Below are 26,041 nucleotides of genomic sequence, written 5' to 3'. Positions count from 1 at the left end.
GTTGGAAATATTGATTCTGCCTTCAACAGACCAACTGAAACTATATGGAAGAAACTCTCAAATCATTGCTAAGATCAGATTACCAATTGTTTATTATTAAGTTCACTTCATTAGAAAATAATTCAAAACTCATTTCATGGTTCTCTAAATGAAACATTCCATGCCAAGAGGAAATATAAAGGAAGCCACTTCTGAATATTTTAGTGGAAGTATAATATCTCCTTCCTTGTATTGTGTACCATTTTTAATTCAGAAGGCAAATTAGCAATTTAGTAATAGTCCCAACTTTTGTCCAATCTTTCACCAAGCTCCCTCATGCTAATTAATTTTCTGCCTGCAAATGTTCCAGAAGGTATCAGAACCAAAATGCTTTTCTGAAAGTCTAGCACATGGCATTAATTTTCAGTGAGGTATCACAGACAAGTTCATTGTTTAGTTGAACTCAAGTTACATGTAAAGTATCATCTTAAACCACCAATTCAAATAATAAGCTACATAATAGTAGTTTTAAATTAATTGGGAAAGATTTGACCCAAAACATAATTGGTTTGTAATCTCTGACTAAAATTACCTTCACCATCTAGACCTTTTTGTTCCAATATCTGGTTAAAATTTAACTCTTTAATCAAAACATTCATTAGCCATCTCAATATCTTATCTAGCCCAATGCCTATTTCCTTGATTAGATCTTTAAGAAGTACTTTGCCATGTACTTCAGCAAAAATTTGCAAGCATCTAATGTTGAAATCTGCATTTTTCATACAAGGGTTTAAATTATACAGGTAGACCATCTCTCTCGTTATTCCCACATTGTTAACTTGCAACTTTTGTTTTCCTTTCTTTTGTTGGTGTCCATATTCTACAATAGATGTTGCTTGGACGCTTTGGGTAAATTACCAGCAAAGGTGCAATGAAACTCAATTCCATTTCCACTCAGGAAGCCAATCATTGACACCACTCCAATGCATCATTAACTTAATGCAGGCGGGCTGCTAGTGTTTACAGCTAGAGAAACCAGGTATTGTCAGATGTAGAGAAACATACTCCCTCTCCCCTCCAGACCCCAGCACCTTCATCCCTAGATTTTGCAACTGGATTAGTAACCTGCTCCTTGCTGTATTTTAATGACTCAGATGCTCTATATTGGAATTTACATTCATTGACTGATGAGGCAGCCGTCTGGAGGCAGAGTGAGTAGGGTTTCTTGATGAACACCCTGAATACAGCTCCTTTGATAAAGGATCTGAAGTCTTCTATAAAATAAACTGAATTCAGCAACTGTGGCACCGAGGTTGGAGCTTTTTTTGGATATGTTATACATCATCCAAATGCAAGAGTATAGAATGACAGTTTACCCATTGTCTGTCCTTGTATTTAAGTAAAGCATCTATGTGTGGTTGTGTGTTTAATATTACAAAACGCCTGGTAATACAAGGTCCATTGCTTTCTTTTCAGGGTGTAGCAGTTGCCCACTATGTATGGATTGCACCAGTGCAAGTGGTTCTTTTAATGGGATTGCTCTGGAATGAACTGACCGAATTTGCATTTTGTGGATTGGGTTTCTTAATAATGCTTGCTCTTTTCCAAGCCTGGCTGGGGAAGAAGATGATGCAATACAGGTGATAAATTTAATGGAATCAGCCTGTCATAAATCATAACTGAGGAATATTTTAATAGCCGTTGTAACATTAAGTGTTCAAATAATTCCTTTCTGCTTGTTTGCATGGCTGTTAAATGCACTGGGTGGCAGGTTGGAGATACATCTCTACCAGAGGAGGTGTAAGGCGTCCCTTCCCTCTGCTGGCCTGCAGGTCACCCTTGGAAAAGGTGTAGCACCTGCTTAGCAACCCCCCGCCCCCCAACCCGGATCAGGGTCACATGAAGCTATGGGAGCAGGGGGTGGGTTGTCATATGAGCAGCTAGTGCATATCACAAGGCCTGGTTATACAACCGTGCAATCTCTGTAGAGTACTGATAATGGCTGTAGTCACCAATCTTGTAAAGTCACTGCCCAGAAGAAGGCAATGGCACTCCACTTCTGTAGAAAAATTTGCCAAGGTCATTCATAGTCATGAAAAGACCATGATCGCCCAAGTCGTATAACACAGCACATAATGATGATGATGATTAAATACACGGGAACAGTGTGACTTGGAAGTAACAGGAATATGAAGAAAGCTAAATAGAATTAGGAGCCAGAAATAGAGACAGATAGTAAAAACAAAAGTAAAATTTTAAAAATCATACTGATTTAATTATTAAATTTAGCATCCTGTGGAAATAAATTGCTGCTACAGGACTGAGATTGCAGAGTTTCAGTTATTCTTCTGTGCATCAGAGAGTTGAGTGTAATGCAAAAATATCAATCTGATCATTAAATTATGTGTCTGCCAAAACTTTCTGTGAGGTCTCATTGAGAATTAATGTTGATATGCAGCACTTTCTTGAAATTCACAAAAAAAAACCCACTCAGCTTGTCATTCTTTTAAAGCTTGCAGCTGGGTGATGTACATTACTGAGTGTTTCCTGTCATTTTGCAACCTTATGGGGTTTATATTCCTGACCAGAAATTTCTGAATAATTTGCAGACCGCCATTATTTTATTTTGAAAACAAATTTCGGCTTTAATTCAGTAAATGCACTTAGTCTATGTTCAACACTATTGTAATAAATTCAAATGACAGAATTTGTACCTAGTAGCAGTGCTAACATGTCAAAAGTTCAAAGTTTTAAGTACAAAGTGGGAAACGAAGGAATGTTTCACACAAGACTACAAAGTACATTATAAACCAGTAGGAGAAATAGTTATATTGCAATTTGTGTCACTTGTTGAAAAGTTTTGTCATTTGGAATTTCATGGGCAAGTAGTTGTGAATAGCATTATGAATTATTTCTCATACCTAATGAATATATCAGTTGAAGTAAAATTGCTGTTAAGAACTCCCAGATTATTTGCCTTTATGAGGGTATCATATGTCCATCATTACCACATGGTTGATAGTTAGTAAAGGACCATTTAAGACCATATAGTTAATAACACCTGCAAGACTTGAACTACTGTTTCATAGAAAGTAATTACATATCAGATGAATGCACTTTGCACAACTGACAGTGGACAAACACTAAAAGATACTGAAAATTGACTGTATGATTCAGAACTTAAAATTAATCTAACAATACAATTAAAACAATCATTAGCTTATCATAATGTCCCTCTGCTAATGATTCATTAATTTAATAATCAGTCTGGGGCAGTTCCGTGATTCAGATAGTAGCCTCCAGTGAGTCAAGTTTAATTCTGAAGCAATGTGCTTTCTGTGTGATGTTCTCACGCTCTTCCTGTGACGATGTGAATTTCCTCTGGGTGCTACATTTTCTTCCCACATCTCAAAGACCTGTAAGCAGGTAGGTTAATTTGCCTGTGTCAATTTCCCCTAGTGACCGGTAAAGTCTGGGAGAAGTTAGGCCATAGGACCATAAGATATAGAAGCAGAATTAGGCCATTTGGTCCATTGAGTCTGCTCCACCATTTCATCATGGCTGATGAAATTTTCCTCTCAGCTGCAGTCTCCTGCCTTCTTCCCATGTCACTTCATGCCCTGACCCATCAAGAATCTATCAACCTCTGACTTAAATATACATAAAGACTTGGCCTCGACAGTTACCTGTGACAAAGAATTCCACACATTCACCACTCTCTGGCTAAAGAAATTCTTCCTGATCTCAGTTCTAAATGGAAGGCCCTCTATTCTGAGGCTGTGTCCTCTGGTCTTAGACTCTCCCACCAGAGGAAACATCCTCTCCACATCCACTCTATCAAGGCATTTCACCATTCAATAGGTTTCAAAGAGGTCACCCCCCTTTCTTCTGAATTCTAATAAATACAGGCCCAGAGCCATCAAATGCTCTTCATATGACAAGCTATTCAATCCTGGAATCATTCCCGTGAACGTCCTTTGAACCCACTCCAGTTCCAGCAAACCCTTTCTAAGAAAAAGGGCCTAAAGCTGTTCACACCAGTGCTTTATAAAGTCTCAACATTACGTCCTTCCTTTTATATTCTAGTCTCTTGAAATGAATGCTAACATTGCATTTGCCTTCCTCACCACAGACTCAACCTGCAAATGAACTTTTAGGAATCCTGCACAAGGTCTACCAAGTCACCTTGCACCTCATTTTTTTTTGCATTTTCTCTCCATTTAGAAAATAGTCAAACCTTTCATTTCTTCTACCAAAGTGCATGACCATACTCTTCCCGACGTTGTATTTTGTCCGCCATTTCTTTGTCCATTGTCCTAATCTGTCGAAGTTCTTCTGTAGCCTCTCTACTTCCTCAAAACGATCTGCCTCTCCACCTATCCTCATTTTGTCTGCAAAATTTGCAACAAACCCACCAATTCCATCATCCAAAACATTAACATAAACTTAAAGACCCCTGCGGAACACCACTAGTCACCGGCAGCCAGCCAGAAAAGGCTCCCTTTATTCCCACTCTTTACATCCTGCCAATCAGCCACTACTTTATCTATTCTAGGATCTTTCCTGTAATACCATGGGCTCATAGCTTGACAAGCAGCCTCATGCATGGCACCTTATCAAAGGCCTTCTGAAAATCCAAGTACACAACATCTGGCTTGTTATTTTTTCAAAGAATTCCAACAGATTTGTCAGGCAAGATTTTCCCTTGAGGAAATCCTGCTGACTACAGCCTATTTTATCATGTGCCTCCAAATACCCTAAGACCTCATCCTTAATAATTGACTCCAACATCTTCCCAACCGCTGAGGTCAGACTAATGGGGCTATAGTTTTCTTTCTTCTGCCTCTCTCCTTTCTTGAAGAGTGGGGTGACGTTTGCAATTTTCCAGTCTTCTGGAACCATTGCAGAATCTAGTGATTCTTAGAAGATCATTACTAATGCTTCCATGATCTCTTCAGCCACCTCTTTCAGAACCCTGGTGTGTATACCATCTGGTCCAGGTGACGTATCTGCCTTCATATCTTTCAGTTTCTCAAGAACCTTCTCTCTAGTTATGATAACTTCAAACACTTCATGACCCCTGACACCTGGAACTCCACCATACTGTTAGTGTCTTCCATCATGAGGACTGATGCAAAATACTTATTCAGTTCGTCCACCATTTCTTTGTCGCCCCCCCCCCCCCATTACTACCTCTCCAGCATCATTTTCCAGCAGTTTGATATCCGCTGTCACTTCTTTTTTACACTTTATGTTTCTGAAGAAACTTTTGGTTGATGGGAAGATAAAAGAATAAAAAACTGGAATTAATGTAAATGGGTGTTTGATGGTTAGTGTGGATTTGAGGCTCAATGGGTCAGCTTCTGTGCTGTATGATGTAACAAGTGTAGCTTTGAATGTTGTTTGGACAGGGTGTTCATCCATGAGATTACTGTTTATTTTGTATTTAGAAGGAAGTTGATGGCAAACAGTATGAGTGTTTATAATGAAAGTCTGTGTTTTGTTTTATTCTTTTTTATGTTAATAAATAGAGTCCTGTGGTATATCAACAAATACTAAATGGAATGTTTAGGGCCATTCCAATGTGTATTGGTTTACTGACAGACTGTGCCATCAGAATAGATTTGGATTGATGCAGACAACAATGGTTCAACTTAATATCAGAGAATGTATGCAGTATGCAACCTGAAATTCTTACTCTTCACAGACATCCACGAAACAGAAAAAAAATCTAAAGAATGAATGACAGATAATGTTAGAACCCCAAAGCCTTCCCTTGCCCCTCCCATGGACAAATGGCATGAAAAGTATCAACTCTTCCCCCCCCCCCACTTGTTCCATCAAAACCATCAACCTCCACTACCCTCCATGTAAGCAATAGCAACGCCTCCCAGAAACCATGTTCCAGAGTCCATCAGAAACTACTGCCCATCCCAAAAACTTTGACATCTCATACAGGCGCTCTCTCTCTCTCTCTCTCTCTCCCTCTCTCTCTCTCTCTCTCTCTCTCTCTGAGCTTTGAAACACAGTTCAGCTGTCAATGAGAGGCACAAGGTAGAAATGGCCTACTGTCCAAATGAGAGGGGACACTGAACAGTTATCTCACCTGTGCTGCCCTTGCATACCTGTTGGGCAGGTACGTAGCAGCACTGACAGAAGCTTGCAGCAATCGGATTTCTCCCCTTTCAGACTGTGGAGTGCATTTATTGGAAAAGTGATATGAACAGGAGATCATTATCAGGATGGAGATCATAAATAAGTAAATCAGAATAAGTACAATTGTGTGGATGAACAGAAACTAATTTGTTCTCTCTTTATCAATAAACAGAGAGAAACGTGCAGGAAAAATAAATGAACGACTTGCAATTACCTCTGAAGTTATTGACAATATGCAGTCAGTGAAAGTGTATTGCTGGGAAGATGCAATGGAAAAGATTATTAATAACATAAGACAGTAAGTTGTAATATGATTCACTCATATTATTTTATATGAAAATAACTAACGTATGAAATAACATATTACATGCAAACTGTTTTTCTCATGCTATTTAAATCAAATTAATCATAAATTGTCAATTTGCTTTGGGATGACTTTATTCATTTTCAATCTATGTTTAGTGTTAATGAAAGAATCATTGTATGTAAAGTAGACTGCATGACCAAGCAACTTTCCTGCTGTGATATAAACGCTGAAATTCATAATTACTTTACATCCATTTAGCATGTTCAATGGCATTACCTTACTGAATTCCCCATCACTATCATCTTAAGATTTCCCATTGACCAGAAACCTACTGGGCCAGCCATGAAAATGTTATGGCTCTAAGAACAAAGCCTCAGTATTCTGTGGCTCCTGGCTCTCCAAGTATTTCCCATGATCCATAAATCAGATGTGTGATGAAATATTATTCAGTTGCGTGAGTGCAGGTCAACAGCACTCAAGCTTGGCATGAAGCTTCTGCCTGGCATTTTAATAATCAACTTAAGTATACCGTACTTTCCATCCACAAGAGGCATTTCAGGTCAGAAGAATGTCCTTGCAAGTTGCACTGTAATATACCTTGAAGACTTCTTTGACTGCACCTCTGAAACTCACAAATTGCTGAGGAGAAAATGACAGCAAGCACTTGAGAAAATGACTGCAGAAAATGCTGCAACTATTCAACAAGTCAGGCAGGATCAGTGAAGAGTTAATGCTTCATCTCAATGACTCTTTCATAGGTGTCGGGTGTTTACCTCTTATCTCCAACACTCTTCCACTGTCTACAACATTCAGAGAAACTGAAATGACCATCAACATCTCCATCTCTCTCTCCCTCCCTCACTCTTCTCTCTCCATCTCTCCATCTATCTCTCTCTCCACCTCGTTCTCTCTCTCTCCATCTTTCCCCTCGCTACACATCCTTCCTGTATTTCTGAGTATTTCCTACCATTTCTCTTTTTTATGATTTCAGACTTCTAGAAACTGTAGTATTTGTCTTTGCCACACAACCTTCCAATCTATCCCTTATCATCCAGATATGAAAATACATAACCTCCCTTCATTATAGCTGAACAAAACTCTTGGAACCTTGGCTACCAATCCTACCTAAAAAGCTTCAGAACACAGACTGAAGTTTTCCCTCTCTGCTACTTTCCTGAAGTTAATTAGAGAATGGCAATAAGCATAGCCTGTAGGTGAATCCTTCATCCTCTCCAAATGCAATAAAAGCTTTCCCACCCTCACCGATTGTGAGGCCCTTCATATAATTACTGGAGACAAAGATGAATCAATCACAACCGTGTTCACTCTGAAGTGTCAGGTAAGGCTTCCACCTGAGTTTGCTAAGAGCATAAAAAAATGCCTTCTGCCGATTTAGTTTACTCCAATATGATGTCAAAGAATAGCCAAGTGCCTTGAATACAACAGTGGTCATGGGACAATATGCTAGTTGCATTACTAAAGAACTGTGTACCTGAGCTAGACATGTGTCTCTAGCCAAGATGCTTCACTACAATTATAACTTTGGCAAACGCCCATCAATCTTGAAAAATGGCCTAGGTATGTCCTGGTCAAATCCAGTCTAATTAATTACATCCAAAATATCCACAGAACTCTCAGGTAGCACCTGCTCACCAATCACCTGATTCCCAATGTCTATTTTGACTTTACTCATGACTATTACACTCACTGGAGTTATGGCTCTGTAAAAGTTCATCAACATTTCCTGCCGTAATGTCCAATATTCAGCTACTCTCTCCCTAATTACTTGCTGAATCTGCATGGAAACATTTTGTGTTTCATGCACTGAGACTATTAAATTTCTTTGTACAACAGATTTTGTATGCTCATCATGTAAATAATAATTAGTTTTTCTATTCTGCCTACCAGAGTGAACCACCTCACATTTTCTCCACAGTATACTCCTGCCAAACTTATCATTTACCCACGCAAACACGAGGAATTCTGCAGATGCTGGAAATTCAAGCAACACACATCAAAGTTGCTGGTGAACGCAGCAGGCCAGGCAGCATCTCTAGGAAGAGGTGCAGTCGACGTCTCGGGCCAAGACCCTTCGTCAGGACTAACTGAAGGAAGAGCTAGTAAGGGATTTGAAAGTGGGAGGGGGAGATCCAAAATGATAGGAGAAGACAGGAGGGGGAAGGATAGAGCCAAGAGCTGGACAGGTGATTGGCAAAAGGGATATGAGAGGATCATGGGACAGGAGGCCCAGGGAGAAAGACGGGTGGGGGGGGGAACGCAGAGGATGGGCAAGGGGTATAGTCAGAGGGACAGAGGGAGAAAGAGGAGAGTGAGAGAAAGAATGTGTGTATATAAATAACGGTTAGGGTTAGGGCCACCTCCCCCTCGTACCCCATCCGTTATTTATATACACACATTCTTTCTCTCACTCTCCTTTTTCTCCCTCTGTCCCTCTGGCTATACTCCTTGCCCATCCTCTGCGTTCCCCACCCCCACCGTCTTTCTCCCTGGGCCTCCTGTCCCATGATCCTCTCATATCCCCTTTGCCAATCACCTGTCCAGCTCTTGGCTCCATCCCTCCCCCTCCTGTCTTCTCCTATCATTTTGGATCTCCCCCTCCCCTCCCACTTTCAAATGTCTTACTAACTCTTCCTTCAGTTAGTCCTGACGAAGGGTCTCGGCCTGAAACGTCGACTGTACCTCCTCCTAGAGATGCTGCCTGGCCTGCTGCGTTCACCAGCAACTTGGATGTGTGTTGCTTATCATTTACCCAACCCTGTTCTTTGGCAGATTCCTGGTGTCCTCTTCACAACTTGCTAACCCACCTCACTTTGCACCTCACTATCAGCAAATTTAGCAACAGAACACCAGCTCCCTTCACCAAAGTCATAAATCTAATTTAGAGATAATTGTGGCCCCAGCACCAATCTCTGCAGTTCCATCTCTTAACTAGTTGCCAATCAGAAATCAGTTCATTTACTGCTGCTTTCTATTTTGTTAGTTAGCCACTCCCAATATATTGCCCCCAACCTCAAGACATAAAAATTAAATTGTTATATACTCCTTTGTTTAATGTAAGTTATCCTGAGATAACACACATATATATAATTCAGTGCTTCTGATGTAACTTTTATTTTGTGTTCATTGTAATCTGACAGGGTGGAACTAAAGCTGACCAGAAAAGTTGCCTACTGCAGATACTTCAGCAGTTCAGCTTTCTTTTTCTCCGGCTTTTTTGTTGTGTTTCTGTCTGTGGTGCCTTATGCTTTCACACATACCGTAAAACTGCGTAGGATATTCACTACCATATCGTACAACATCGTCCTTCGAATGACAGTTACCAGGCAGTTTCCATCTTCAATACAAATATGGTATGATTCTTTGGGAGTTATACGTAAAATACAGGTATGTTAGTGGAATAACGTAGTGGATGGGACATAAAAGTCCTAATGCTTCAAAATAAGCATACATTTTATATCATATATTCTTCGTACTAATAGATATTCAGCACTCCTTCTTGGCTGTGGATCTTACTGGGACAAAATCAAAATGTCCAGCAATTTATCGAATGTTTATTTGATAACATGAGCATCTTGTTACCATAAGACCATAAGATATAGGAGCAGAACTAGGCCATTTGACCCATCGAGTCTGTTCCGCCATTTTATCCTGGCTGATCCAATTTTCCTTCTCAGCCCCAATCTCCTGTCTTCTCCCCATATCCCTTCATGCCCTGACTAATCAAGAATCTATTGACCTCTGCCTTAAATATACCCAATGACTTGGCCTCCACAGTTGCCCGTGGTAACAAACTCTACAGATTCTCCAATCTCTGGCTAATGAAATTCCTCCTCATCTCTGTTCTAAAAGGACACCACTCTAATCTGAGGCTGTGTCCTCTAGTCTTAGACTCACCCACCAAAGGAAAAATCCTCCCCACATCCACTCTAATGGGGCCTTTCAACGTTCGATGGGTTTCAATGAAGTCACCCCTCAATTTTCTGAATTCCAGTGAGTAGAGGCACAGAGCCATCAAACGCTTTTCATATGACAAGCCTTTCAATCCTGGAATCCTTTCGTGAACCTCCTTTGAACTTATTCTGTACAAGCTAGAAGAGTCAAAAGAAGTGCTTTATCAGGCTATAAGTAACTTTGGTCAAAGCCACTCTACTAATTATAGTTATAATTACTAGTGGGAAGGACTGTTATAAGAAAATATTTTGATTACCGTGTTTCTCAAATGAGATTAAATTCATTCAGTTGGTGACTATATTAAGTAAAATACAAGGGACCGCATATGCTGGAATCTGGAACAATAAACCAGCTGCTGGAAGAACTCATTGATTGAACAGCATCTGCGTGGTAGGGCGTGGGGTTAGGAGGAGAAGAATTCAAAAATTCTTGTTTAAAACTGTGCATCAGGACAATTCCTTTCCCCCACAGAGTCTGCTCAGCTCACTGAGTTCCTCCAGCAGATTGTTTGATAGTCAATGTATTCATCTGTATTCTCTTGCAGAAGAGACTTATGTTAACTATTGAACTAGGTATATTAAACTGTTAATTGAAATAAGTAAGATGGAGAGAAAAGATTTTCTATTATAACACAAATTGTTTTGGTTTGCAAATCTTTTAAGATTATACTTACTGCAAGATGTATCTTAAATTCAAGTTATAAAATACCAAACGGACCAATGTCCTGATGTTTGTAATGTGTATACAGCAAAGTAATTTTTGTAGTATATTGAAGACATGATGTATGCAACCTCTTGGAAGAAAGATCTTAAAACTGTAACTCTACATCAGTGATAAAAGAGACTTAGAGATGAATGCAACTCTTCTTTCCAAGAATACAAATGAATATTTTGATGAATTTAGTCTCTTAGCAGCATACAGTAATTCATATACCTTCCTAAAACAGAATGTCCTCATTCAAAAACAACTAATGAGGTGTATAATCACTTGAATCCTGAATCAAATTAGTCTTTTAAAATTAGAACACCAGTCATTATCTTCATCTCCACTAAACTGAAGATTGATGGCATTATTTTTGTGAAAGTTAATGCTATGCAAGATGAGAACTCCTAAATGCTGTTTAATAATGTGAAAAATTAATGGAACTCATTTTTATACATCTATGCTGAAAGTTATACGAAGAGTATAAATATAGTTTAAGTACTGTTTTCGAGTGAAACAGTTTATAAATATAATTTCGTAAATGTCTCAGTAGAATTAATTTAGATGCCAATAATGAATGTTTTTTTAAATTGAAGTGCAAATTCTAAATTAATTGGGCCACTTTCAAGTTATGATTCTATATTCTCCATTGTTAGTTTGTGAAATTTTGATTTTCTTAGATGGAATATGGTCATTGCCCTGTGCCCAACCTTCAGATATCAACAACCAAGGGTCCAATAATATTTTGTCTTTCAGGACTTCCTACATAAAGATGAACATAAAGCAGTGGAATACAACTTGACGACAAAGGAGGTCGAGGTCGAAAATGCCACAGCATCTTGGGATGAGGTGAGAATTAGTTTTCCAAAGCATTGAGAAGCTTTCAATTCTTCATGAAGATTTGCAAGTATATAAATTCCGAGGCAAACCAGTTCATGTGTTGAAGCCGCTAAATGACATACAGTTAAAGACCTTCTTCCGAATATCCATAGTCTGATCCAAAATCCGAAAGCTCAAGTTTTCAGAAATCCCACTGATATGAGTCATGATTTTCAGAAGATTATCACCAAGGTTATAATCTATTCACTGCCACATCCTATATTGTAAGTGCAATAAATAAGTGCTCATTATTCTTTTTATAGTGTATATTTATAAATAAAGCACATAATTACATACAAATAACATATTACATCAGGCATATGGAACATTGCAGAAGATTACTAACTAGAACATGAATATACCCATATATAAAATACTGATCCGTTCCAATTCAAATTCAGACCATAGACCTTAGTCTTTATTCTCTAAGCTGAAAGTTATTTTCAGTTTATTATAAACATTTTTCCATGGAATCTTTATTTTCTATGTCATGAACCCACTGAGGACTATACTTAAAGTCACAATTAGAACATTGCACAAGCAACACACACAAAGGTTGCTGGTGAATGCAGCAGGCCAGGCAGCATCTCTAGGAAAAGGTACAGCCGACGTCTTGGGCCGAGACCCTTCGTCAGGAGTAATCCTGACTAGTCTTGACGAAGGGTCTCAGCCCGAAGCATCGACTGTACCTCTTCCTAGAGATGCTGCCTGGCCTGCTGCATTTACCAGCAACTTTTGTGTGTGTGTTGCTTGAAATTCCAGCATCTGCAGATTTCCTCGTGATTACACAAGCATATCGGCCTTTACACCAAGCAATTCCCCACAAGGGAAAAACATTTTCAGTATTTCTGATCTAAAAGTATTGAACACATTCAAGTGAATGGTGTTCTCACATTTCAACCCCCCCCCCCATCACACACAGGCTGAATCAAACATACTTCTACAAATTCTCTACTTGTAAAATTTTAGTTGTTCCATCTTCTCCTCAATTTCCCCCAGATTCTATAAATCACCTACTCACTAAAGGCAACTAACCCTACATCTTTGGGATATGTGAGGAAGCCATTGGAAACCTGAGCACCCACAGGGGGAACTCCACACTGACATCAGTGGAGGTCAGGTTTGAACTGAGGGTCTGGGGATTGTGAGGCAGCAGCCCTACTGGCTGTGCCACTGCGCCAAGCCCACACTGCAACACTGTGCTATTTTTGAGCTGGCACATCAGGGAATTGGGGAAAATAGTCACCATTCGTCAAGTGGACTCGAATGGAGAAATAATGCTTTAAAGAAAAGTTAGGATATTTGGTTATGCACTGCAATACTTATGTACAAAAAAAATTAAAGGACATGAGCATTATCAAATGTAATGTTTTTGTGAACAAACAGGGAATTGGAGAGTTATTTGAAAGAGTGAAACGGAATGATTCTGAGAATAAGATGGGAAATGGCGATGAAGGACTGGTTTTCAGCAACTTCTCTCTGCACATTACTCCTGTTTTGAAAAATATCAGCTTTAAATTAGAGAAAGGAGAACTGCTGGCCGTGGCTGGATCCACGGGATCTGGCAAGGTAAGAGTCACTGCGTTTGATAGCTTGTTCACAATGGTTCCATGCCACTTCTGAAAGCAATCTTAAATTCACAGGATAAGCTTTACAGTTAGGCAGTACTGACTGTTAAATACACTTGTTGAGATTTAGAGATTTGTGGAGAATAGGTCTATGTATGCATGCAACAGTAATTTTATATCTGTCAATTTGTTTGTAATGATACACTATGAGAATTATCCCTTTAAGTCAGCTCTGGTATGGCTATAATACTGACGATACCATTCCAATCCATGCCAAAGCACTTGAGGTAGAACATGACCAAGGGAAAATGGCCCCTGTAGATAAATGGTACATATGATCATGGATTCTGTGGAGAAATAATAGTTGTTTGGTTGTTCTTAACATGTGTGAAAATGTTGGCTGCCTGTTATACACATATTCAACAGTTCCATTAACTTCGCTTTAGTTCCAACTACTTTAATGGAGCTGACTACACAGACTACACAGTGATGAAATGCTTTGAGAGGTTGGTCACGACTAGACTGAACTCCTGCCTCAGCAAGGACCTGGACCTGTTGCAGTTTGCCTATCGCCACAATAGGTCGACAGCAGATGCAATCTCAATGGCTCTCCATGCGGTTTTAGACCACCTGGACAACACAAGCACCTACGTCAGGATGCTGTTCATCAACTATAGCTCAGCATTTAATACCATCATTCCCACAATCCTGATTGAGAAGTTGCAGAACCTGCACCTCTGTACCTCCCTCTGCAATTGGGTCCTCAACTTCCTAACCAGAAGACCACATTCTGTGCAGATTGGTGATAACATCTCCTCCTTGCTGATGATCAACACTGGTGCACCTCAAGGGTGTGTGCTTAGCCCACTGCTCTACTCACTATATACCCATGTGGCTAGGCACCGCTCAAATATCATCTATAAATTTGCTGACAATACAACCATTGCTGGTAGAATCCCAGGTGGTGATGAGAGGGCGTACAGGAGTAAGATATGACAACTAGTGGAGTGGTGCTGCAAAAACAGCCTGACACTCAACATCAGTAAGATGAAAGAGCTGATTGTGGACTTCAAGAAGGGTAAGATGAAGGAACACATACCAATCCTCATAGAGGGATCAGAAGTGGAGAGAGTGAGCAGTTTCAAGTTCCTGGGTGTCAAGATCTCTGAGGATCTAACCTGGTCCCAACATACTGATGCAGTTATAAAGAAGACAAGACAATGGCTATACTTTATTAGGAGTTTGAAGAGATTTGGTATGTCAACAAATACACTCAAACACTTCTTTCGTCGTAACGTGGAGAGCATTCTGACAGGCTGCATCACTGTTTGGTATGGGGGGGCGGGGGCTACTGCACAGGACCGAAAGAAGCTGCAGAGGGTTGTAAATTTAGTCAGCTCCATCTTGGGCACTAGCCTTCAAAGTATCCAGAACGTCTTCAAGGAGTGGTGTCTCAGAAAGGCAGCGTCCATTATTAAGGAAGTCCGACACCCAGGGCATGCCCTTTTCTCACTGTTACCATCAGGTAGGAGGTACAGAATCCTGAAGCCACACACTCAGCGATACAGGAACAGCTTCTTCCCCTCTGCCATCCGATTCCTAAAATGGACATTGAACCCACGAACACTATCTCACTTTTTTAAATGTATAGTATTTCTGTTTTTTGCATGATTTTCAATCTTTTCAATATATGTATACTGTATAAAGTATACTGAATAAGATTTACTTATTATTATTAATATTATTTTTTCTTCTTCTATAATATGTATTGCATTGAACTGCTGCTATTAAGTTAACAAATTTCACATCTCATGCCAGTGATAATAAACCTGATTCTGATTCTGTTTGGGACCCACTGATAGCATTAACAGCCAACAAATAATTTTGACCCTCAGGATGCCAGCCCTACAGCAATAAAGCAAGTAAATATTAAAATAACTGCAACACACACAAATGCTGGAAGAACTCAACAGATCAGGCAGCATTTATGGAGGGGAATAAGCAGCTGATGTTTTGGGCTGATACCCTTCAATAGCACTCAAATAACTGCCGCATGTTTTTAAAAATATTTAAAACAAGTATTTTTGTTCTGTCTTTTGAAAAATGAAGTCATTCAATAAACTATGTGAATAAGGAAATTGATTAGATTGAGAACTTGCAATTCAAAGTGCGTTTAACCAATGTAAGTTCAACCTTGAATCACTCTCTTATGGAAGTGACAGCTACACCAAGAACTAAGGCCAAAAAAAAGTAACTTTGATAATTAAGCAGCAAAGCAGGTAAGGTTTGGTGGGGGAGGGAGACACACAGTAGTGGATACAGCTCAGTCCATCGCACGTGAAGTCCTCCCTACCATTGAGTACATCTACGTCCATGAAACACTGTAGCAGGAAAGCAGCGTCCATCATCATGGACCTGCACCACCCTGCTGCCATCAGTAAGAAGGTACAGGAGCCTCAGGACTCACACCACCAGCTTCAGGAACAGTTATTACCCCTTACCAATCAGGCTCTTGAACCAAAGAAGATAACTTCACTCAACTTCACTTGCCCCATCATTGAAATGTTCCCACAAACTATGGAGTTATTTTCAAGGACTTCATCTCATGTTCTCGACAGTTTTTACGTATTTATTTATTATTATTATTTCTATCTTTCTATTTGTATTTGGCCAATTCATTGTCTTTTGCACACTGGTTGAACACCCAAGTTGATGTGGTTATTATTCTATGGATTTATTAAGTATGACCACAAGAAAATGAATCTCAGGGTTGTATATGGTGATATATATGTCCTTTGATAATAAAATTACTTTTGAACTTTGAACCAAAAGATATAGGAGCAGAATTAGGCCATTCGGTTCATCAAGTCTGTTCCACCATTTGCTCTCCCTGATTTATTTTCCTTCTCAAGCTGATTCTCCTACCTTCTATAAGATGGCAGTGTACTTGGACACAGCAGTCTCTCCTGGGCCAACCAAAGGTCATTATTAGAAGTCTTTTTTACGATCACAAGATACTGCTGGACACTAAGAACTTCAAGCACTATAGGTCTACCCTACCCTATCAGCGAGTTGCGCGTTGGCGGAGGAGCTGGACTTGGTGCGTACCGCCTTGCTACCAGCTACAAAGAGACATCGGAATTGGTGTGTGAAGGTGGCGTGCAGTCTAACAGCGAGTGATTGTCTTAGTCACTTTTCTTGTATTCGCAAGACCATATTGGACATTGGTAATGTAAAATGCTGCAAATCTGGTTCACTGGTTTATTGGCAGGACTGGCAGCAGGGTAGCTGTGTGGCCTCAGTTCGAGTGGGGACTAGGCCTCATGCATGGTATCACCTGCTTGCAGCCACCCAGGAGAGAGGTGGCGGAGTTGGTGTGGAGCAGCGTCCACTGTGCTGCTCTCCGGTGCTTGCTCGGTGGCAGATAAGTTGAATTGTGTTTGGCTGCACTCTGCTGTGGGCTTGCTCTTGCTGACACGTTCATGGATTCAGGGACTTTGGCTATAAATTATAGTTTTTTGTGTCATTGTATGTTTACTGGTATATGTGCCTTGTGCTTTTTATAATTGTTGGTACTACAGTTTGCAGTCTTGGCCCTGGAGGAAGACGGTTTCATTTGGCTGTATTGGAAATTCCAAAATCTGAAAACCTCCAACATCCAAAAATGTTTTGAGTGCTGACATGACGTCACAAATGGAAAATTCCGCAGGGTGCTGGGAAGGTTCCCAGGTGATACTCAGTTCTCTTCATATCTCATGCAGTTCTGAGGAGTGATCTCATCTGTGAAATGAAAAATAGAAAAACACTGCATAAAGTGGAAAATGAAGATCTTGATCGTCTATTGAAAGAGCAATTTTGTCGGTGCCGGAGTGAACATATTCCACTTAACAGTATCTGTTCATGAAACAAGCAAAGATCTATCTCAGGCGTCAAGGGGTTTGGGGAGAAGGCAGGGGAGTGGGGATGACTGGAAGAATTGGATCAGCCATTGATTGAATGGCGGAGGAGACTCAATGGGCTGAATGGCCTATTTTTGCTCCTATATCTTATGATCTTCTGGAAAATTGAAAGTGAACGTGAATATTCAGCAGGCTGGTTGCAGAAATTTAAGAAAAGGCACAGCATTAAAATTTTTAAAGGATTTTTGGTGATAAAATATTTGCTGATCATAGAGCAGCAAAGAAATTCATTGATGAGTTTGCCAAGAACATCACTGACAAAAATCTAACATGCTGAACAGCTGCATCAGTATAAATGTGTGATGAACAAGTGTGAGACTGATTACCAGTAGCACATAAATTCAGAGTCAGGAATGATGGTGATACCAAACAGCCACTGACTGTCCACCAGGGCAACCGAGGTAGTGTTAGCTTGCCTTTCTGATAGTTCAATGTACACATTATTGTTTCATGCACAAAATTATTAAATATATAAAACTACCTTCAGGGAATGTATAAGCTGTAGATGTAATGCAAATGGATTTCATAATTAACTTGGGTCCCATCCCCAAGATATCTCATTACATATGTTTGTAGATCCAAATATTCCAAAATCTGAAAAAATCCGAATTCTGAGACACTTTGGGGCCCCAAGCATTTTGGATAAGGGGACGCTTAACCTGCAATGATACGTTATTGTCTTGATGAAGGGTCCTGTCTCAAAATGTCGCCATAGATGCTGTCTGATCTGCTGAGTTCCTCCTGCATTTTGTGTGTGTGTCACAGTTATACAATCAGTTTCTTTAGTAAAGTTGATTTACTTATAATGATGAGTTGATTGCTGTAAATGTTTATTGTGATAGGCACTAGAACTTTGGAACTATACTGTTGGCACACATGATAAATGAACTTGGACATGAAAAGCAATGGGATTTCATACAAGAGCTTATGGTCAATTGCTGTCTCCATCTTGCCTTACTTAGAGCTCACTTTTGATGATGATAATGGGAGAACTGGAGCCGTCGGAAGGCACAATTAAACACAGTGGGAGGATTTCCTTCTCACCACAGGTGCCCTGGATAATGCCTGGAACTATTCAGGAAAACATCATATTCGGACTTTCATTTGATGAATACAGATACACCAGTGTTGTCAATGCATGCCAATTGGAAGAGGTAAGTTTGTTGTTTCATAGCAATCCGTAATATATGAGGAGTGATTCATAAGTTCATGGCCTAAGGTAGAAGGAGTCAATTTTAGAAAACCTAGCACACTTATTTTTCAACATAGACCCCCTCCTACATTTACACACTTAGTCCAGCGGTCGTAGAAAATACGGATCCCTTCTTTGTAGAAGTGGTCCACAGCAGGGGTGATTGATAAGTTTGTGGCCTAAGGTAGAAGGAGATGAGCTATACAGCTCTCATTACACGTACGTGTAGTTCAACTCTTTGAGTGAAAATGCAGAAAGTTTGAAGTTTCTCCTCATCTCCTTCTACTTTAGGCCACGAACTTATCAATCACCTCAGCTGTGGACCACTTTCTGGAGACCCAGAGGCCGACTTCTACAAAGAAGAGGTCCGTATGCTCCACGACTGCTGGACTTAGTGTGTAAATGTAGGAAAAATAAACGTGCTAGGTTTTCTAAAATTGACCCCGTCTACCTTAGGCCACAAACTTATCAATCACTCCTGGTATGATGTCATTGATGATTTTACTTAATCAGATAATAAAGTCAAAATGATAAATCAGGTTTTTATGAATATCATCAGGCAACAAGTAAATAATTGAATTTGACCAAAAACAGAATGAAAGTTCTACATTGAATTGCAGCACAAGGATCAGAAGGGGTAACGTTGATTATTTTAGATGACAATTGTTTGTTGCTCCAGAGCTACTTTTGTATTCCTCAGTTGGTTATTACTGCAACATGCCTCTCAGTTTTTATCAATCTCAAGCATATCAATTGATTTTTTTCCCACGGGATTTATAATAAATTAGCTTGCAATTTAAAATATCATCTTGTTCCAATTCTCTCTAAATATGGATGGATCCATGCCCTGGGCAAATTTAACTGAAAAAGGAATGAGAAAAAATAAATGCTTAGAAAAGAGAGGAAACCAACTTCCAATGTTTTTTGCACTCAAATCCACGGAGCAGTGTCATATGAGGTCACCATAATGTGGAGTTTTTGAATGCTGATAGATCAGAAAAGAACTGATAACTAAAAAAGGGCACCTTTTCCTTCAGGAGTATATGGTCTTAGGGAAGATTTGATCATAGTGGCTTGTGGATTGCACTTGTTTTTAGATGACTCTGCAGTTCATGTAAACTGTGTTTCTGGCGACTCCATTTTTTTTCTTGCTATTTTGTGCAATTTTGATCAGGGTGAACTAGCTCTGAGGCCTGCAGTCAACGAACGACACAGTGCTAAATTGAATTGAACTGAACTAAACTGAATGTCCCAGGACTATTTCAAGGACTTTGCAGTTTAATGGTTAATATTGTTTGTGTTATTCACTCATTTATTGCTGTTTGCGAGATTTGCTCTTTTTTTGCGCATTGGGTGTTTGATGTTTTCTTTAAACGGTGTTTCTTTGTTTTGTTGCTGTCTGCAGAAAGATGAATCTCAGGGCTGTATACTACATACATACATTGATAATAAATAACCATATAACCATATAACAATTACAGCACGGAAACAGACCATCTCGGCCCTTCTAGTCCATGCTGACCTCTTACTCTCGCCTAGTCCCACCGACCTGCACTCAGCCCATAACCCTCCATGCCTTTCCTGTCCATATATCTATCCAATTTAACTTTAAATGACAACATCGAACCGGCCTCAACCACTTCTGCTGGAAGCTCGTTCCACACAGCTACTACTCTCTGAGTAAAGAAGTTCCCCCTCATGTTACTCCTAAACTTTTGTCCTTTAATTCTCAACTCATGTCCTCTTGTACTTTGTACTTTGAATCTTTGAATCTTTGGACAGCTTTGTTCGCGCAGAACCCCCTTTACTGTCAAGGGAAAGCCAATAAGCTTCGGCAATAATATACCATGAGATAACCTGATATATTATGAGGGTTTAAAATAATATGGCAGGAGGTTGGGAATCAGAGTGTGGGAACTCAGGACAGGATGGATAGTAAAAAAGCAAAGATAGTGTGCAGTGAGACTGTCAGGAAAGGCAGGCAGTTGAGAGAACAGAATTGCAGCCAGGGGAGTGAGTATCAGTGCATGAGGCATGCAGAATCAAAAAGGGAAGCTGATATAGTGCTCAAAGGTTATGTCTCAATGCAGGGTGTATAAGAAATAAGGTGAATGATCTGGTTGCACTTTTACAGATTGTTGGATATAATATTGCGGCCATCACTGAATCGTGGCTGAAGGATGGTTGTGGTTGGAAGCTGAATGTCCAAGGTTACACATCATATTGGAGGGATAGGAAGGTAGGCAGAGGAGGTGGTGTGGCTCTGATGGTGAAGAATGGCATCAAATCATTAGAAAGACGTGACGTAGATTGTAAGTTGTTGAATCCTTGTGGGTTGAGTTAAGAAACTGCAAGAGTAAAAAGACCCTGATGGCAGTTATACACAGGCCTCCAAACAGTAGCTGAGATGTGGACTACAGATTACAATGGGAAATAAAAAAAAGGCACGTCAAAAGGGCAGTGTTATGATAGTCATGGGAGATTTTAACATGCAGGTAGATTAGGAAAATCAGATTGGTAGTGTATCTCAAGAGAGTGAATTTGTTGAATGCTTACAAGATGGCCTTTTAGAGCAGTTTGTGGTTGAGCCTACTAGGGGATCAGCTGTACTGGATTGGGTGTTAAGTGATGAACCGGAGGTGATTAGGGAGTTTAAGGTAAAGGAACCCTCAGGAGACAATGATCAAAGTATGATTGAATTCAACTTGAAATTTGATAGGGAGAAAGTAAAGTTTGACGTAGCAGTATTTCAATGGAATAAAGGAAATTATAGTGGTATGAGAGAGGAGTTGGTCAAAGTAAATTGGAAGGAGATGCTGGCAGGGATGACAATGGCTTGAGTTTCTGGAAAAAAATGAGGAAGGTGCAGGGTAGATGTATTCCAAAACAAAGAAATACTCAAATACTACAACCATGGCTGACAAGAGAAGTCAAAACTAGTATAAACTCAAAAGAGGGGCATACAATAAAGTGAAACTTAGCAGGAAGGTAGAGGATTGGGAAGCTTTCAAAAACCTACAGAAATCAATTAAAAGAATCAATAGGAGGCAAATGCAGAAATATGAAAGCAAGCTCGCAAACAATATTAAGGTGGATAGTAAAAGCTTTTTCAAGTATATAAAAAATAAAAGAGAGATGAGAGTGGATATCGGACCAGAAGAAAATGAGGCCAGAGAAATAATAATGGGAAGAACGGAGATGGCAAATGAACTAAATGAGTGTTTTGCATCAGTCTTCACTGTGGAAGACATTACAGTGTGCCTGGTGTTGAAGGGTGTGAGGGAAGAGAAATGAGTGCAGTTATTATTTTAAGGGAGAAGATGCTCAAAAAGCTCAAAGACCTAAGGGTACATAAGTCACCTGGACCAGACATACTGCACTCTAGGGTTCTGAAAGAGGTAGCTGTAGAGATTGTGGAGGCAGTAGTAATGATCTTCGAAGAATCATTGGACTATGGCACGCTTCTGGAGGACTGAAAAATCGAAAGTGCCACTCCACTCTTTAATAAAGGAGGAAGACAGCAGAAAAGAATGAATAGACCAGTTAGCCTGACCTCAGTGGTTGGGAAGATGTCGTATTCAATTGTTAAATATGAGGTTATGGAGTACTTGGTGACATAGGACAAGATCGGGCAAAGTCAGCATGATTTCCGTAAGGGAAAATCTGCCTGCCAAACCTGTTAGAATTCTTTGAGGATATTACAAGTAGGATAGATAAAGGGATGCAATGGATGTTGTATATTTGGATTTTCAGAAGGCCTTTGACAAGATGCCGCACATGAAGCCGCTTACCAAGTTTAGAGCCCATGGTATTACAGGAAGGTTATTGGCATGGTTAGAGCATTGGCTGATTGGTAGGAGGCAGTGAGTGGGAATAAAAGGATCCTTTTCTGGTTGACTGTCTGTGACTAGTGGTGGTCCGCAGGCGTTGGTGTTGGGACCACTTCTTTGAATGCTGTATATCAATGACTTAGATGATGGAATAAATGGCCTTGTTGCCAAGTTTACAGATGATACAAAGATTTTGGAGGGGCAGGTAGTGTTGAAGAAACAGGTAGGCTGCAGAAGGACTTAGACAGATTGGGAGAATGGGCAAGAAAGTGGCAAATGAAATAGGAAGTTGAAAAATGCATGTTCATGCACTTTAATAGTAGAAATAAATGTGCGGACTATTTTCTAAACAGGGAGAAAATCTGGGATGCAAAGGGATTTGGGAGTCCTTGTGCAGATACCCTAAAGGTTAACTTGCAGGTTGAGTTGGTGATGAGGAAGACAGTGCAATGTTACCATTCATTTCAAGAAGTCTAGAATACAAGAACAGGAATGTGATGCTGAGGCATTATCAGACACTGGTGAGGCTTCACCTTGAGTATTGTAAACAGTTTTGGGCTCCTTATCTAAGAAAAGATGTACTGGCATTGGAGAGGGCTCAGAGGAGGTTCACAAGGATGATTCCGGGTATGAAAGGGTTATCATTTGAGGAATGTTTGATTGCTGGAATTTAGAAGGAATTTAGAAGCATGAGGAGAGATCTCATTGAAACCTTTTGAATGTTGAAAGGCCTAGACAGAGTAGATGTGGAAAGGATGTTTCCCACAGTGGAGGAGTCTAGACAAGAGGGCACAGCCTCCGGATAGAGGGGTGTCTATTTAAAAAAGATATACGGAGAGATTTCTTTAGCCTGAGGGTGGTGAATTTGTTACCCCAGGCAGCTGTGGAGTCCATATCATTGGGTGTATTTAAGGTGGAGATTGATAGGTTCTTGATTGAACATGGCATCAAAGGTTACGGGGAGAAAGCCAGGGAGTGGGGCTGAGGAGGGGGGAAAAAGGATCAGCCATAATGGAATGGTAGAGCAGACTCGATGGGCCAAATGGCCTAACTCTGCTCCTATGTTTTATGGTCTTAACATTGCCCATCCCTTGGAGCATTTAGACAAGTAAGATGGAAAAGAGATGAAAGGTCAGATTTACAGACATTACAGGAGCAAACTTCAGCAGCAGCCACACCCCGAGTTCCTCCAGTGTCTTGTGTGCTTCAGTGACCACTAAACCCATACTGGAATAGTGATTGAAGATGTCTAATTGCATTTAGCAACTCTGATTGCAGTCTGACAGTGATTATTCGAGGTGAGCCAAGATCACGATCTTGCAACTGATACTGATTAAGTGGCAGGCATTAATGAGTAAGATATAATTGAAGCTAAGAGGTTGAAATCTTCATTAATATAAATATATAATAAAAATAAGAATAATACTTAAGGATTAAAGAGATTTATGCTGATACCCTACAAGGAAATGTAACTATTTGCAGGGTCTTATTCATATCTTGTTATGTAAGCGTGAAATGAAATTTCTTACTGATCAGAAATTGTACTGCACATAGACGTCACAATAATATTGGGATTGTCCCAGTGATAGGGAATTTGACTGATCAAGATACTGTCAGGGCACCATTTTTCAAGATAACATCTTGCAAAGAAGGTTTTAGTCTTCACTTCCTTCACATTGTCTCATACTTCACACTTCTGTCACCTTTACCTCACCCTCACAAGAAGGAGCTGAGATATTGAATGCAATGTGAGAAATATCAGAACATTTGTCTGTGTATTTGAAATATTACTGGCAAGAGTTGTGATCCTCTTTTCAGTTCTTACATAAATTTATGATAATTAAAATGGTAATATTTCAATTGCAGTGCATTCCTAAATGAGATATGGCTACCTAATCTTCCCCCCCCCCTTTGTTGTCTTGGATCTCAGATCTCAAACCACCCTACAATCCCACACCTCAGATCCCCCTTCCCCACTCCTCACCCCATGTCACCTCCCTCTTCTCTCCAAATCCCTAAACTCCCAAACCATCAGAAAAAAAGGGTTACTTTTTTTTTGCTTTCTGGTCACTCTATTCCACAGTGTTGAATAAAGGTTGGTATCTGGTCTGGTAATAACTTAAAGGCAAGTGCCATTTACTTATATTACCCCTGCAAATGCAAGCACTTAGTAATTTCCACCTGCTTAAGCAATCCTGACCTGTGTCAGGCTGGGAATGGTAAGCATATCATGATTGCAAGCACAATAAAAAGAGTCACATTTAATTGATACTATTGTCCAAAGTCAATTACCCTGCAGAAAACTCAGGTCTTTTAAAGGAGTGTAAAATGCTGAATAGATGGAAAAGCCAGATTTCTTTTCATGCTGCTCTTAAAATGGATAGAAACTTCTTCCAAACGAGGGGTGCAACATAGGGATTATTTAATAAACCAGCCAGTTAGGGTATGGCGGGTATGCTGTCCCATTAATTCAAGATTCAAGTTTATTCATTGTGCTTACATTGAAACATACAATGAACTGTATTGTTTCCTTTAACAACCAACACACCTGAAGAAGTGTTGGGGTCAGCCGCAAATGTTGCAGCACATTCCGGTACCAAAATAACATGCAATGCTCAGCAGAAAAACACAGAACACAGCAAGCAAAAAAGCAACGGCAGCAAAAACAAGCCCATTTCTCCCTCCCACCCATACACATACACAGCTCCAATGTGTATTCAAGTCAAATTTCAATGTTTGCAGAGGGAGGCAAGACTGAAGAGCCATAAAGCCATCAGATTGTCTTGAAGCAACCTTGAACTAAAGATTAACTTCCTGACAATTGCTATATTTAAAGGGACATTAAAACTGTGTTCATTTACCAATTTCTGTGATGTCTTTAATTGTATCAATTTTAGAAATGTCAAGAAATGCTGTTTGACCGACAGCAAAGATGTGTCTAATTGAGTACAGAAAAAAGATCTGGCTGTTTCTCTAATTGGGAATCAATGTTGGGAGGATGGGATTGGTGTAGTCTGAGGTTGAAGAAACCTCCAGGAAATATGCTAGCAGTGTTTATAATCCCAGTGCATCATCAAAATCACGTCACGTATTGGAGTGGATTTTGCTGATTGTTGCCTGTGGTTCTGTGAGAAACAACTAACGACTGACGTGACTCTGAGACCCATACAGCCGGGGGCTAGATCAAGCTGAGAAAAGCTGGGAGCACTGAGCAGATCCATTCATTCACTCACCATTAGTGAGGCTGGCTAGCGGTTACTCTTGCTGTTCCTGCTGACTCCCCCATCACCGCTGTTTCTGTGATCCTCTGCTACACACGGTTCTATTTTATTTCTAACTTACAAACGGTTCTCAGTAACAGAGCCCCATTCTCATCTGAGGATTGCTTGAGTTCTCAATTAGATTACAGTTGAATACATTTTGATACTGTGTTTGCACAATGGAGATTTATCAGCACACTTACTTGGAATCTCATTGGATATCATGGAACTTAATCA

The 26,041-nt window shown here is 40.0% G+C and overlaps 1 protein-coding gene across 1 annotated transcript in view; it reads left to right on the top strand.

The window, feature by feature from the left end:
* The window catches only part of cftr (CF transmembrane conductance regulator), a 151,631-nt gene that overhangs the window by 55,896 nt on the left and 69,694 nt on the right, over nt 1-26,041 (top strand). The window contains exons 6-11 of the mRNA XM_072267581.1: nt 1,456-1,619; nt 6,308-6,433; nt 9,601-9,847; nt 11,873-11,965; nt 13,382-13,564; nt 18,485-18,676. Coding sequence (XP_072123682.1) covers nt 1,456-1,619; nt 6,308-6,433; nt 9,601-9,847; nt 11,873-11,965; nt 13,382-13,564; nt 18,485-18,676 — 1,005 coding nt within the window. The remainder of the gene's footprint in view (nt 1-1,455; nt 1,620-6,307; nt 6,434-9,600; nt 9,848-11,872; nt 11,966-13,381; nt 13,565-18,484; nt 18,677-26,041) is intronic.

This window comes from Mobula birostris, chromosome 9, assembly GCF_030028105.1.
Source record: "Mobula birostris isolate sMobBir1 chromosome 9, sMobBir1.hap1, whole genome shotgun sequence".
NCBI lineage: Eukaryota > Metazoa > Chordata > Chondrichthyes > Myliobatiformes > Myliobatidae > Mobula > Mobula birostris.
The sequence above is the reverse complement of the archived record's forward strand: the minus strand, read 5'-3'. Positions and strand labels throughout refer to the sequence as shown.